At 45.4% G+C, this 12847-nt stretch overlaps 1 protein-coding gene across 1 annotated transcript in view; it reads left to right on the top strand.

The window, feature by feature from the left end:
• AATK (apoptosis associated tyrosine kinase) overlaps positions 1–4632 on the top strand; it is a 129919-nt gene extending 125287 nt beyond the window's left edge. Inside the window, exons 12-14 of the mRNA XM_029597462.1 lie at positions 383–524; positions 977–1207; positions 3423–4632. Of these exons, the coding sequence (XP_029453322.1) occupies positions 383–524; positions 977–1207; positions 3423–3451 (402 nt within the window). The 3' untranslated portion in view covers positions 3452–4632. The remainder of the gene's footprint in view (positions 1–382; positions 525–976; positions 1208–3422) is intronic.
• The last annotated feature ends 8215 nt before the right edge of the window (positions 4633–12847 follow it).

The following is a 12847-nucleotide window of genomic DNA, read 5'->3' as shown; positions in this document are numbered from 1 at the left end:
GTGAGGTAAACAGTCTTTGATGAGATACAGTCAAGCACTGGGGTCTTTTTCTCTGCCAGAAGAATCAAGACCTCAGAAAACTGAAAAGAGCAGAATCAGCATTCCATTTCTTTACTACAGATGAAGATTTGTAGGTTATTGTAAATATTCCCTCCATTAAACTTCTGATACACTTTCAGCATTCTTCAAATTGCACATTGGGATTGGTCCTGCTCTGCTTCAGTAAATGGAATGGAATATATTTTGTTAGTGTAATTCTATATAGTATCAGCTTATAAAACTATGTGCCATACAATTAACTGTAGACATTTAGCAACAACTCAAATGAAACGTCCTTCTGGGGGAAAAAAAGTTATTTGTTTTTTTTTAATTACGTTTTTAGGAAAGTCCCACCAAGGAACTTGGGGATCAGGACTTCATAGAGCCTGCTCCACAAGTGCCAACCAATGGTCCCAACACTGCCAGCCCAGTGGACAAACCAAGCATGTCTGATGACTCCTCAGATGGAAACGTCTCTGAAGAAAGTAAGCGGTCAGACCTTTCCTAAAGGACACTTTAACTTACTGTTCAAGAAATGAAGAACTGCATGCAGGGAAGTCAGGAACTAGGGAGTCACCTGCAGGAAAGTCAGGAATTGGGGAACTGCCTGCAGAATCAGGGAACTGCCCGCAGGGAAGTCAGGAATCGGGGAGCTGCCTGTAAGGTGTGAGAGGGAAAAGAGCTGTGGGGAGAAGGCGTGAAACAAAGTGCAGGAAGCTGTAGCATTGCATGCATAGCAGTTCAGCACTGAGCCACTTATAAGCTTTGCTGAACGATTAGTTGTTGAAGTTGCATTTCTATAAAGTCATTCCCTGACTCCCTCAGTTGAGAAGGATGTTGGGCTTGTTAGTTTAACATAGCATGTGTTATGATAATGAGGGACGGAATAATGAGCAGAAAGGGTGCGTGAAGGAACTGATTCTCAGCTGTCTTCCAGGTGGTGGATTTGAGTGGGATGATGACTTCCCACTCATGCCAGTGAAGTCATCCTTTATGTCCTCGGTGACATCCATGGTGCCAGACCCAACCAGCCAGAGCTTGCCCTCCATGGATCTTGCACAGAAACAAATCCTGCCGGTTCAGTTCTCCCGCTTTACAGTTTCTGCTGCCTCCGTCTCCAGGTTTTCTATCACACATGTCTCTGACTCGGATGTAGAGTCTGTAGGAGGTGAGGACTGGTGGTTTGTGAGAGTGAAGGGGAGAAAGGGTGGGAGTGTAGGAAAGGGGGGATATTGATGAGTCTGGTGGGCAGGGAGTCCTTGTGGTTATTATCTAAAAACATTGGCTCAATGTAGTTAAGAAAATAAAATAAAAAAGCTGATAGAATGTTAGAATTTACAAACAAAACAGAATCTGTCACTGTCCCAGTGTTCACATCCATATCTTGAACATTATGCACTTCTAATAACCCCCATTTCTAAAAAGATATTGTACACATAGAAAAGGTATAGAGGAAGGCAGCAAAGATGAGCAGGAGTATGGAACAACTTCTACACAAGGGGAAACTCAAAACCTGGAACCCTTCAGCTTGGAAAAGCCATAGTTGAGGATATAATAGAGGTAAAGTCAGGAAAGGTATGGACACAGTAAACTACTACAAGTAAAGTTTAAAAGGAATGCGTGTGCGCCCATAAACTCACATATTGGGCACACGAGCAAAAATACGCTATTTATTTACCGTAATTTATTTTAAAAGGTTTATATACCACTTTTAAAACATGAAGTTCGTCAAAACGGTTTATAGGTAATAATATGCATAATAAATACACATAAAAGCAAACATAAAACATAATGCAAAAACTTTAAAAGGGGGGGAATGGTTAGGTTAGGTTAGGGATTGGGTAGGTAGGAAGAATAGGGTTAAAGAAACGTGCCTGAGGTGGTAGAGAAGGATCCGATGCCTTTGCGAATAAATAGGTTTTTAAACTACGTTTAAATTCCGTGTGAGAAGACAGCTGTCTTAGGTAATCTGTGTTAGAACTCCAGAGGGTAGGGCCAGCTTCTGAGAAAGCACGTCTTCTGGTGATGTCAAGCCATACCAAGCGGGCTGATGGAATTTCTAGTAGGTTTTTGTGTAGTGATCGTAATTGTCTGCATGGTTGTTAAACCGAAGAAAGGAGCAAAGCCAGGTTGTTGAGTCATGACGTATTATATTGTGAGGGATAGATAGGATCTTAAATTGAATTCTGTAGTGAACTGGAAGCAGTGCAATGAGCAAAGAATTGGAGTAATACCATTGAAAATATCCCTACTGTATGTGTTGGAGCCTTTGCACACACACACACACACATACACACACACACACAGTGATGAGAGAAGTGTTTTGTTTTTTTTTTGGGGGGGGGGGAAATGCTTGATGGTCTACAGACCCTTGCGCCCTAGGCAGACCCCTCTAACACTGCACCCCCCCAAAACCCACCCTGAGTTGAAAGTGCCCCTCTTACAGTGGGAGATTTATAGTGTCACTGTCTCTTTAAAAGAGTCTCTCTCTCTCTCTCTCCCTCCCTCCTCCAGGATCCCTCTGGCCCAAAATCTCCAGATTTGTGCTTCATCAGGACCAGTAGTAAAGTTACGCAGGTAACATGGCGCGCGTTGCCATGTTCAGCCTTGCAAAATGCAGGGGTTATGCACCCCCGGAACGCCCGTCCCCCACCCCTTTTTTTTAATCTCCTTATTCTTGACGCATGACCAGGTCTGTACGCGCGTACTTCCCGGCGCGTTGCTCGCCCGCAGCCCACATCCGCAAGTGTGGGGCCGTTTTTGCGTAAGCGGCGCTTTCAAAATCTACCTGTTGTTAGCCCGTACATCCATAATACAAGAACAAATGATGAAGCTGTCAGATGGCAGGGGCAACACCCACAAGGCAGCACACGTTCACATAACACAGAGTCAGCCTGTGGAGGGAAACCATTGGGATCAGAAAGAGATTAGATGCATTCAAAGTAGGAGCAGTCGAAGGTGTTTAACATAACTGACGGGGTGTCATATCAGATTGCTGGAAACTGGAAGGGTACAAGCAGGAGTGGAGAATGCTGCACACACCCCATTTTATAATACACCACCTCTAAGCACACCAGATAGCGGGTGTGCTTAGAGGTGGTGTATTATGTTCTGACACTTATGTTCTGATGGAGGTCTGACAGGCTTTGTGGGGAAGGAGGATTAGTGCGTCTCTGAGGAAGCAGGACAGGAGAGAAAGAGTGGGTCTGGAGGTTGATGAAGGGGGAGGGGAAGGTCTGTTTGGAAGTGAGGTGGGCTGTACTCCAGGGTTATTGTTGAGGTTATCTCCTGGGTGCACTGTAATCCTGAATCCTAGGCCCAGGATTCAAATCTAGAATTTCCTTCCATCTTTTTAACCTCTGTTTCCTGTTGTCTTATGCCAGGTAGCAGTGAAGATGGTGAGAGAGAGTGAACCTTTCACAGAGCAATGCGCAACAGACCCTGGTAGCTGTAAATCAGGAGTGATGCAGAAGAGGAGCGGAGACTGGCAGCATGATTCCTGGGGACCTTACTCTCTATAACAGATCTATTTTTTTAAGTGGATTTTACCGGAGAGTGTTTTATTTGCTGCTAGAGCCCAGAGACCCATGCCAGGCCCCACCTCATAGTATGACGTGGTATGTATGACTTGAGCAGGAGGATGGCTGTGTATCGTATACCTCCTGTGCGTGTAAATATAGGAGCCACAGCACCGACGTGCTGGACTGACAGCTTGGCAAATGAGCTTGGCCATTTGCTCTCAAACCTTCTGGCTTATCCATCTTCCTCAGCTTTTGAGGAAGAGCTCCGATGTCTCTGTTGGGCTCTTGATAAGACACAAGCAAAAGCCTGGCAAGGCAGTGCGTTCTGTAACTAAAAGTCACAGCTATTCACTCAGTCCTCTGTACACATGTGATGTAAAACTCACAACTTAGCGCTTTTCTCTGTTTTCTTTGTAGTCCATTTACCTTTCTCTAGTTTTTTTTGTTAGGTTTAGGGAAGAAAGACGGGCTGGCAATTTGTGGACTGCCGTGGTGGATGCCAACCTAAGGAGGGGGATAGGGATGGGGGTTCTTCAGATTTTGCAAAGAAAGACCTAGCTGCGTACTGAAGCAGCAATAGCTTTGGCACAGAAACACTCCAGCAGCATGAAGCCCCCCACCCTTGGATAATGCTACGCCCCTGCCAGTTCCCGTCTCATTTACCTGCAGAGAATGGAGGAAGAACCCTGGGCCCTGGCTTGTTCTGAGCGTAGCTGCTGATTACAGCTCCCACTCACTTATGCAATGGAGAGGGGAGGTACTTTGGGATTATTATCACTGGAATAGTTAACTGCTCTTTTCTAAAAGCTCTTTCTACATTTCCACCCCGGCCCTGTAGATGGGATGAATGGATTTCTCATGAACAGAAAGGACGAAGCCCCAGAAGGTGCCCTGATGTGTCAGGTTTTTTGACGGAATTACTTTTGTTTGACTTTTGATCTGAGGCTCTAAGGAGGTAGAGGAAAAAAAACAAACAAAAAACAACCCCATAGCATCAGAAAATCTTTCTTCACAGAAAGAGTGGTAAATGCAAAACCAGTAACAGAATTCAAGAAAGCCTGGGATAAGCACAGAGGGCATCCGCCAGAGGCAAAGAAGAGAAGGGAAAGCCAGAGATCAAGTGCCTTTCATTCCTGCACCAGGAATGAAATTGGGCAGACTGGATGGGCCTTATCTTATATCAGATTCTCTGTTTCTATGAAAGAATAGAATGAACTTTTTTTTCTATCTTTTGTTCAAGTTTTGCACATTTCTCATTGATTTCTGGGGCATTTTCAGTACCTCATTTACTGTTGAGATCTGTTACCAGTGAAACCTCTTCCTCTCTTTTCAGAGTAAGAATAATGCCATGAATACAGTATTTTATGGTGAGACTAACACTTTCTGGGGATGTAATAGATTTTTTTGCTGCAGCTCTGCCTTCATGGCGGTAGAACTGATGTGAAAGTGTGTGAGCTTCACAAGTGGCATTCCGTACCCAGGATATCCGCAGTGGTGAAGCAGGGCCGTGCAGACTCTGCACCACAGGATAATGCAGAACATGGAGGGGAATGGACAGTACCAGCTCTGTTCCTTACGGCACCGTGCATAAGGATTCTGCCTACACCGATAAACTGAGGAAAGGAACTGCAGCTGACAGCCTAAGGGCCATCACAACAGCGCTAGAACATGAACCTGCCCTCGTTAAGCTGTGCCCGCTAGTCTCAGCAGCATCCAGCCAAACCAAATGCTGAATTTTAATTCATTTATTTATTAATATTTATAGCCCACAGATTACAGATTTAAAAACATCAAGTAGCTAATACACTAAATTGAAAGACAAACCTGAAAAATCAATGACAGATGTCAAAATATGCAGAAATGAGTGTAATGCTCTTTCTTGGCTGTGCAGGAAGCAACTTCCTGATGACCTGCAATTTGCGTTTTCACCACAGACCTGTTTAGAAGTAACTACAGCGTATCTTGGGAGCACATCTCCAGTCTCACACATTTCACTGTGCCATCATTCTCTCACCTCTCCCAAATCGTTTCATCAGTCCTGGAGTTTGTGGGCAGAAGCACTGACTGACTATTTCTGTGTGATGTGTCATGGAGGAGAGAGGAAGGGAAGCATTGCCTGGACTGAGAAGCAGGCACTGCGGCACGAGCGAGGAAGCTTAGCGGAGTAAATGGTGCGTGCAGTGATGCCACTGCTGCTGCAGGTGGGGCTGTTGCAAACGAGCAGAGAGATGCCCGAGCCTACTAAGTATAGTAGGGGCTAGAAAAACTGTTTCATAATCAGTATTAAAAGGTTCTGCCTTTTCAAGTTAATATTGTTCTAGTGTAGCATCAGTTTTACTGGAATCTGTACTATTTTTGTAAAACTTTAAAAAGTAAGAGACTAAATTAATGAAAAGCAGAGGATCTAAGTTATTGTTGCCAAAGAGATGTAAAGAGTTTATGGGGCATTAAGAGATCTTTTTTTTTTTTTTTTAAATGTTTGTTTATGTTATTCATTTAAGGCTTAGGATAATTGTGCAATTAAAATAAACTGGATTGGAAGCTTGTAGACCGTGCCTGCCTCCTTTTGTGTTCTGTGGACTGAGACTCCGCAGGTGCAGACATCCGGGTCAAAGGTCCATCCTGATGAGCTGATGACCATGGAAGCTGGACACCAGAACGGAAGTCTCATAGGTAAGTCAGTCAGAACACAGGCTGGGTACCTAGAGGAACCTTTCAGCCAAAATGGTGTGCAAGTTCACTCGAGTCATGCTGCAATTTTTTGTGACCACTTGCCAGGTGCTGTGAAAATATGGTACTGCAATTGCACCTCCAAAATACCCATTTCTCTTAAATCAGCATTTCCCCCACTGGTGTGCCGTGGACATTAGCGTGCCGTGGCTGCAGTACAGTGTGCCGCTCAAAAAGCCCGACAGGAAGGGGCTGAGGCACAGCTGCAGCCTTCATTTTCTTTCCTTCCTAGTTTGGGGGATGGGGGAGGTCAGAGAGCAGCAGGTATCTGTGTTGCTGCTACTTTCCCCTCTGATATTTGAAACTGGACAGGGGGCCCTGCTGTCTTGTGAGACCTGCTGGCTTCTGCAATTCAGACCTCTGAGGGAAGTCAGAAGAGAAAGCAGCACCAGGTAAGCACTACTCTGTTGGTTCCAGGACATGGGAGAGAAGATACAACTGAATGTGCCACCAAGTGTGGGGGAAGAGAAGGTGATGATGCCAGGGAGAAGGATGAAGAGGGAAGGAGGGAGAAGGGGGATGAGGAGAGAGGAAAGGGAGGCTGATGTCAGGGGTTGGGGATGATGATGCCGGGGCTGGGGGAGAAAGAATGGAAGAGAAAGTGAAGATGCCAGGGGTGAGGAAAAGAAGCTAATGATGATGCCAGAGAGTGGGAGGGGGAAGGGAAGGAGATGCTGCTGCCCGAGGGAGGTGGAGGGAAGGGACTATGATGATGCCTGAGGAAGAGGGGAGAAGGAAGAGAAAATGATCATGGTGAAGGTGATGGTGTGCCACAATGAAGTGAACGCCGTGCCAAGTGTGCCTCCTCCACACAAAAAAAGGTTGGGAACCTTGGTCCTAATGGAAGGACTATATTGATGTGTCTGTTCCCCTTTTTTGTAGCAGCACTACTAAACATTGATATTGTGGTACAAGGTGTAAGCAGCACGGAGCAGACATATAAAAGAAACAGCCCCTTCTCTCCAGGGAGCTTACAATCTAGTCAAGGTCAGGGCACTTTAATGGGTCACGGAGCTTTGCCTTCTAAAGCCTAGGGGAGAGAACAGTCAGGGATGGATGTTGGGTCCAGGGAGGGGAGGCTGCTAGAAGCAGTTGCTTGACTTCTACTAGTTGAGGAGAGTTGCATGCAAACATAGCTCTTGTAGTGTAGTCAGGATGTTTGACTAGCAGGTTCTGTCTCTTTCGTTTCCCCTTTGCCTATTAACAAACAGATGGTGAGGTTGCAGTGGAATGTGTAATGAAAGCAGTTGTAAAATCGGTCATAGGTACTGATGGGGACGCTCTCTGAATGCAGCTGACAGGGGGATGAGAGTTCCATAGAGGGCAGAGGTCGATCCAGCCCCTCACATGCAACTAGCTAGGTCACTCTTTGCTCAAACATGGATTGTGGAAGTGGGGTTAAGCTGCAGTACAGGAAGGAGGAAGCTCAGCTAGGGGGGGGCAGGGAAGGATGCAGCTGCCAGAGACTTTTCCAGGCTGGAAGATGAGCACATGCAGCTGCTAGTTTGTGACCTAGAAAAGAGAAGGCAAGATGGAGTCTTTAATGTCGCTGACCCAGAAAGGTATGACGTTACAAAAGGAAAAAAAAGAGGAGAAAAGGGATAGACTTGGGTAAAGGAAAAGAGAGGAGATCCACTTTGTCACACTACTTATGCTGTGGGCTACCAGGTGCTACTGTATGGAAACCACTTGTGTTATTTTGAAAAACAGTGGCTAGAAGCTGGATGGGGAGCTATGCCCACCTTCGAAGGAGCAAGTGGGCTGCAGCTGAACCGTTGCAGGGATTGTTAGGCTAACAAGTTGGCATTAACACACTTTAAAGTCTTCATTACAGCACTATGAACAAGCAGTACAAAGGCCTAATACAGCAGGGACTTGTGTTGGATGTTAAACTGAGCCTTTTGAGCAGCTGACTGCAGGGTGCAAGTAGCACATTAGGAAAACGTTTTCTAGTCCAGGCTACAATGACATCACACTTCTTTTCCAGCTCTGGTAGGGCACTATGAAGGAGTGGCCCTAAAACCCCTCCTTAACCTATGCAGGACCAGGTGTCCAGCCGGGCCCACCTTAAATCCTACAGGAAGAGAGTACTCTGTGAGCAGGAGGGGGATAAGAGTGTGAGCCCAGCAGGGAGCAGGAGGCCTGATATCTCCAGGAGTAGGAGCTCCTCAGCCCTCTTTGTATGAAGCTATTGGAGTAGTATACTGCTAGAAGAAAATAGGCAGTCTACCGTTTATGATTGCATGGAAGAATACAGTTTAAGTTGGATGAAGAAAGACTGGAGTTAGCATGGTTTCCTGTCTCCAGCCAGTGAAGATTTGCTCAGTCATCCCACATAGGTGTTAGTTCTGTGATTTTTATCTATGCTTGGCACAGAGAAAACCCAAGTTTCAAGGGGAGAAAAAGAAAGGAAAGAGAAATGTATGGTGTATGCCCTACCTACTGAAGGGGGTTTGAGGCAGAAGAAGTGCTGCTAGCACTAAAGTATTGAAGCACTCTGGATCAGAGAACAGAAGAGAACATTTTTCCCTTTAATAGAGGACGGTCTTTGGTGCTTGCAGGGAAGAATAGGTTAGGATTATAGCAAGTAAGGGGACAAGCTCCACTTGCTTGACTCGGAAACTAAGTCAGTGGCTGGATATGCAGCATTTTTTTTTCTTTTTACCTCTGCACCAACAGGGGGAAAAAAGAGAAATAGTGTGCAGGAACAGTGTGTAGTCCTTACAGAGAGTGAAGCTGCCTGAGGCTGTGTGGTGTGCACAGGGCATGGACTCCAACGGCAAGCTGAAGCTGCACTGAGCACAAAAGGCAGCCAAGTGAAAGCATGACTGAGCTAAATGTACAAGAGTTGTTTCAGAGCCTCCAGGTACAACTACAAGAAAAGGCCCTGAGATACCAGTTTTCTGGGCAAATGCCAGGAAAGAACAGGAAGCATTGGGCATGTGTAGCTGCTGTTTGGTGGAGATGAAGCTGGAAGCAGAGGGTTCACAGCAGCTGAGTAAGTGACATGACTGCAGCTTGACCCTTTAGAGCACAGGTGGAAAACTCCGGTCCTTGAGGGCAGCTGAGAGGCTGAAGATGAGCTGAAGATGAGCACCATATATTGGTAGTGGGTAGAATCCACTTGAATCAAAGGTAGCACCAATGTGAACAGTGGATGGGTATGTGCAGGTAAGCATACGTGAGTTCCAAGGTACACATCTATGTGCCCTTCTGAATGTAGGAAAGAAGCGTGATGAGGGAGTTCATTCTGAATTTCTCTCCAGGTAGGTTCTTGTTCAGTTGTCTCAGGTTGTATTAGATTAGGCGAGAGTGAACGTGCAGTTATTTTGGTGTACGCATTAAGGACAGACAGGCCCAATTTGTGTGAAAGCGTAATCAGTAGCCAGTGATGACAAGATGGTGGAACAGGAAGTTGGTGAAAAGAACAACTTAGACACCATTAGAGGGGTAACATGGCAAGCATGTAATTGATAGATGCTGGTGCAATTCTGAGAGCTTCAAAGGCAGGAAATTTGGCTGAAGCTTCAAAGTCAAGCTCTAAAAGACTGGAAAAAAAAGACTGGCTTCTAGGCAGGTGCAAGGCTAAGAGCTTAAAAGAAGAATACACAAGAGACTGGGCAGAGTCCTGCAGAGTCCTGAACCTGTCAAGTTCAGCATGACCAGCTCTACTACAACCCAGAATTTCTGGTATGTCCAGTCCTCAAAGAGATCATGCTTGCTGACACCACCGGAAGAGAGGGGAAACTCTTACAGAAAAGTGACTGCTTATTGCTAGGCCATCTGTATATACACTTATCCTTTTTAGCTGAGGAAAATATTTACTCTGATATATTGTTTGTATAACTTGTTTGGTGCTTACAGTCATTCTCATAAGTAACTGGTTTGTTATATTATACCTTTGCAAACAATACAGCTGCATACTTATATATCATACTAAGTAGTTAGATCTCATTTTCTTTGGGGATTTTTTGGTTGTTTCTGTTGTGGTCCTCCAATTCCTCTCACTCCTAACTCCACCACTCACTGCCACCCATAACACAGGTCCAGAATCAGCTGCAATCCTCCCAATTTCTGGGGGATGGGAAAGTACCAGCAGTAAATCCCCTGTGCATGTTGGGACACAGGTAGGGGCTCTATCGCCAACTATTGTAGAAGCGTCAGAACTTCAAGTTGGAGTTGTGGCAGTTGTGACAGATCTGGCTGAAGGTCCTTGGTGATAAGGTACCACGTGTCCACAAAAAATTGGATTCTGGCCCCATCCAAACCAGAGGGGTGTGGATTGACTGAAGGAATCAAGAATAGGGCCCAGGCTTAGGGTGAGCTGACTGTGCTGGTTTTGGCTATCTGTGCTCTTGATGAGTTGGAAAAGGTTGTGGATGGTAAGTTGTGGATGTTGATAAGTCTGGAAGAGGTTCCTGTGAAAATAAGGCATTATGTAGAATTGGTGAATAGTAATTCTTGTCATGAGCATGGAAGCTTGAAAATCCTTCTTGTTGAAATGGTTTAGAAACCTGTGGTCTTTTCCTAGTGGTAAATTGGAATGGATCTGTGTCTTTTCCACTTTCTTCATTAAGGATTCAACTACCACTGAATGGTGTGGCAGTTGCACAACACCAAATCCTAGAGAGTATTGTATCCTGTACTTTAGATCCCGTTTTCTCGCAGTCAACATGGTGGAAAAAGGTGTTCCCTATATTCTCATCCACAGGGTATTAAAAATAGCATAGATAGGTAATGCCAATGGCTCCAATGAGGTACCAAGAATTTGCAGACCTAAAAGCTCAGAATGGATGCCTGTCTTTACGAACATGGAAACCCAGGGCACATCCCATCTTGAGGAATTTAGAGTATGAGAGGTCTTCCAGAGGCAATAGGTTCGAAGGTATATCTGTAGAGTCCTCCTCCAAGCCCAATGGCACAGGATCACTCACCAAGGAACACAATGAAGATGAGAGTGTTTCAGGAGGCTCCTGTGGCAGACGCACAGGTGATGCCGAGCAGTCCATCATTTCTGACCTGGAAGACTCCTCTGCATTGAAGTGGTTGAAGAAGAAGCCTGAAAAATTGACTCTGAGGACGTGTTCCATCCTATGGGTGAAACTGAGACTTCGTTAGGTAGAACTGCTGAGGCCAGATTCTAAAGGACAGGCTAGGGAGGGTCAGACTGTTTGGAATGTGTGGAAGAAAATCCTTTTCACCAAAATTGTAATCTGATCTATCGATTGGTATGGCTTCTGACTCACTGTAGGTGCTGGTATGTCCTCTTCCAATACAAGAACTGGATTTTGCATTTGGGTATGTGGATGATCTTAAGTGAGTGGAACTAGAGAACATAGAGGTTCTGGTAGCTTGAGATGAAACCCCCTCTGCCAATAAACTAGGCTGGAAAAGTGCTCTGTTGAGTGGAGGAGAAATGGGTAATCTTACCCCCTCCCCTGTGGATCCAGGATGTGCCATATATAGCTGCTTGGTAAAGCTGCTTGGTAAAGCCACTGCTGGGCCCAGCAACTTAGAGTAGAATGGTTTAAAGATTTTAAAGATCTAGACGTCTTGTTTAGAAGAATGATATTCTGACCATTCCAAAGACTCTGAGGTATGCAGCGATAGAAGTGCTAATTGCATCATGGCTGTACCGTGTGCTCGTTCTCAGGGCCCAAGTGCATAGATTCAGGCACATCAAGCAATCAGAATGCTGGGGCATCAGAATGCGGCAAAGGAGCATGATGCTTTATTTTAGGTGCATCAATTTAGTTTGTGCCAAGTGGTCAATGGGTGTCAAATGCCTCAAATGCTCTGAATGCTGCAATGCACTATACATCAAGCACCTCCATGCATCAAGTGACAAGCAAGGCAATGCACAAGGCTTCGATTGCTTCAATGCTCCATGCATAGAATGCATCAGTAGATCTTGCATTGATCACCTCAATGCAGATTGCACCATGTATGTCGATGTAGCTTTCACTAATGGCACCAATGATGAATACGTTGACGGTGCCAGGGCACCGCACTTCGAATGCCTATGCTTCTTCAATGCATGCTTCAGCGGCTCCAGCAAATGGCGGCACATTTTCTTCAATGAAGGGAGACTGCCTGATCTTGAACCAGCAGCTTCGGCCTGCGCTGATGGGGGAGTCTTAGAGGAGCTTCCATTCCAATGTTTACCTGGCGAGGCAAACACAACTGCTCTGCGGGAGGAGGATTTGCTGCCACTCAGATTTTTGCAGCTCCTCAATACGGTGTTTCCTGGAACGTTGTGAGCATGGGGACATCTGTCTGCAATCATAACAACTCCGCTGGTCATGGTTCTGGCCCAAGCAGATATGGTTGTCAGTAATAAAAACATTACCTTTCCATAAATACATTGCTCAAAACCACTCACAGTTTTTCTTCTATGACACCTCGAGGAGACGAGGCCTCAGAGAGGGAAAATGGATGGTATTTTCCTTTTTTTTTTTTTTTTTTTTTTAATTAGCACTGAAAAGTGCATTTGTGGGGCTGCCAAGGCAGCAAGGCAACAGCAAACTGAAGAAACTTTAGGGATAAAATGAAGAATT

Source organism: Rhinatrema bivittatum, chromosome 4 (assembly GCF_901001135.1).
Source record: "Rhinatrema bivittatum chromosome 4, aRhiBiv1.1, whole genome shotgun sequence".
NCBI classification, from domain to species: domain Eukaryota; kingdom Metazoa; phylum Chordata; class Amphibia; order Gymnophiona; family Rhinatrematidae; genus Rhinatrema; species Rhinatrema bivittatum.
The sequence above is the reverse complement of the archived record's forward strand: the minus strand, read 5'-3'. Positions and strand labels throughout refer to the sequence as shown.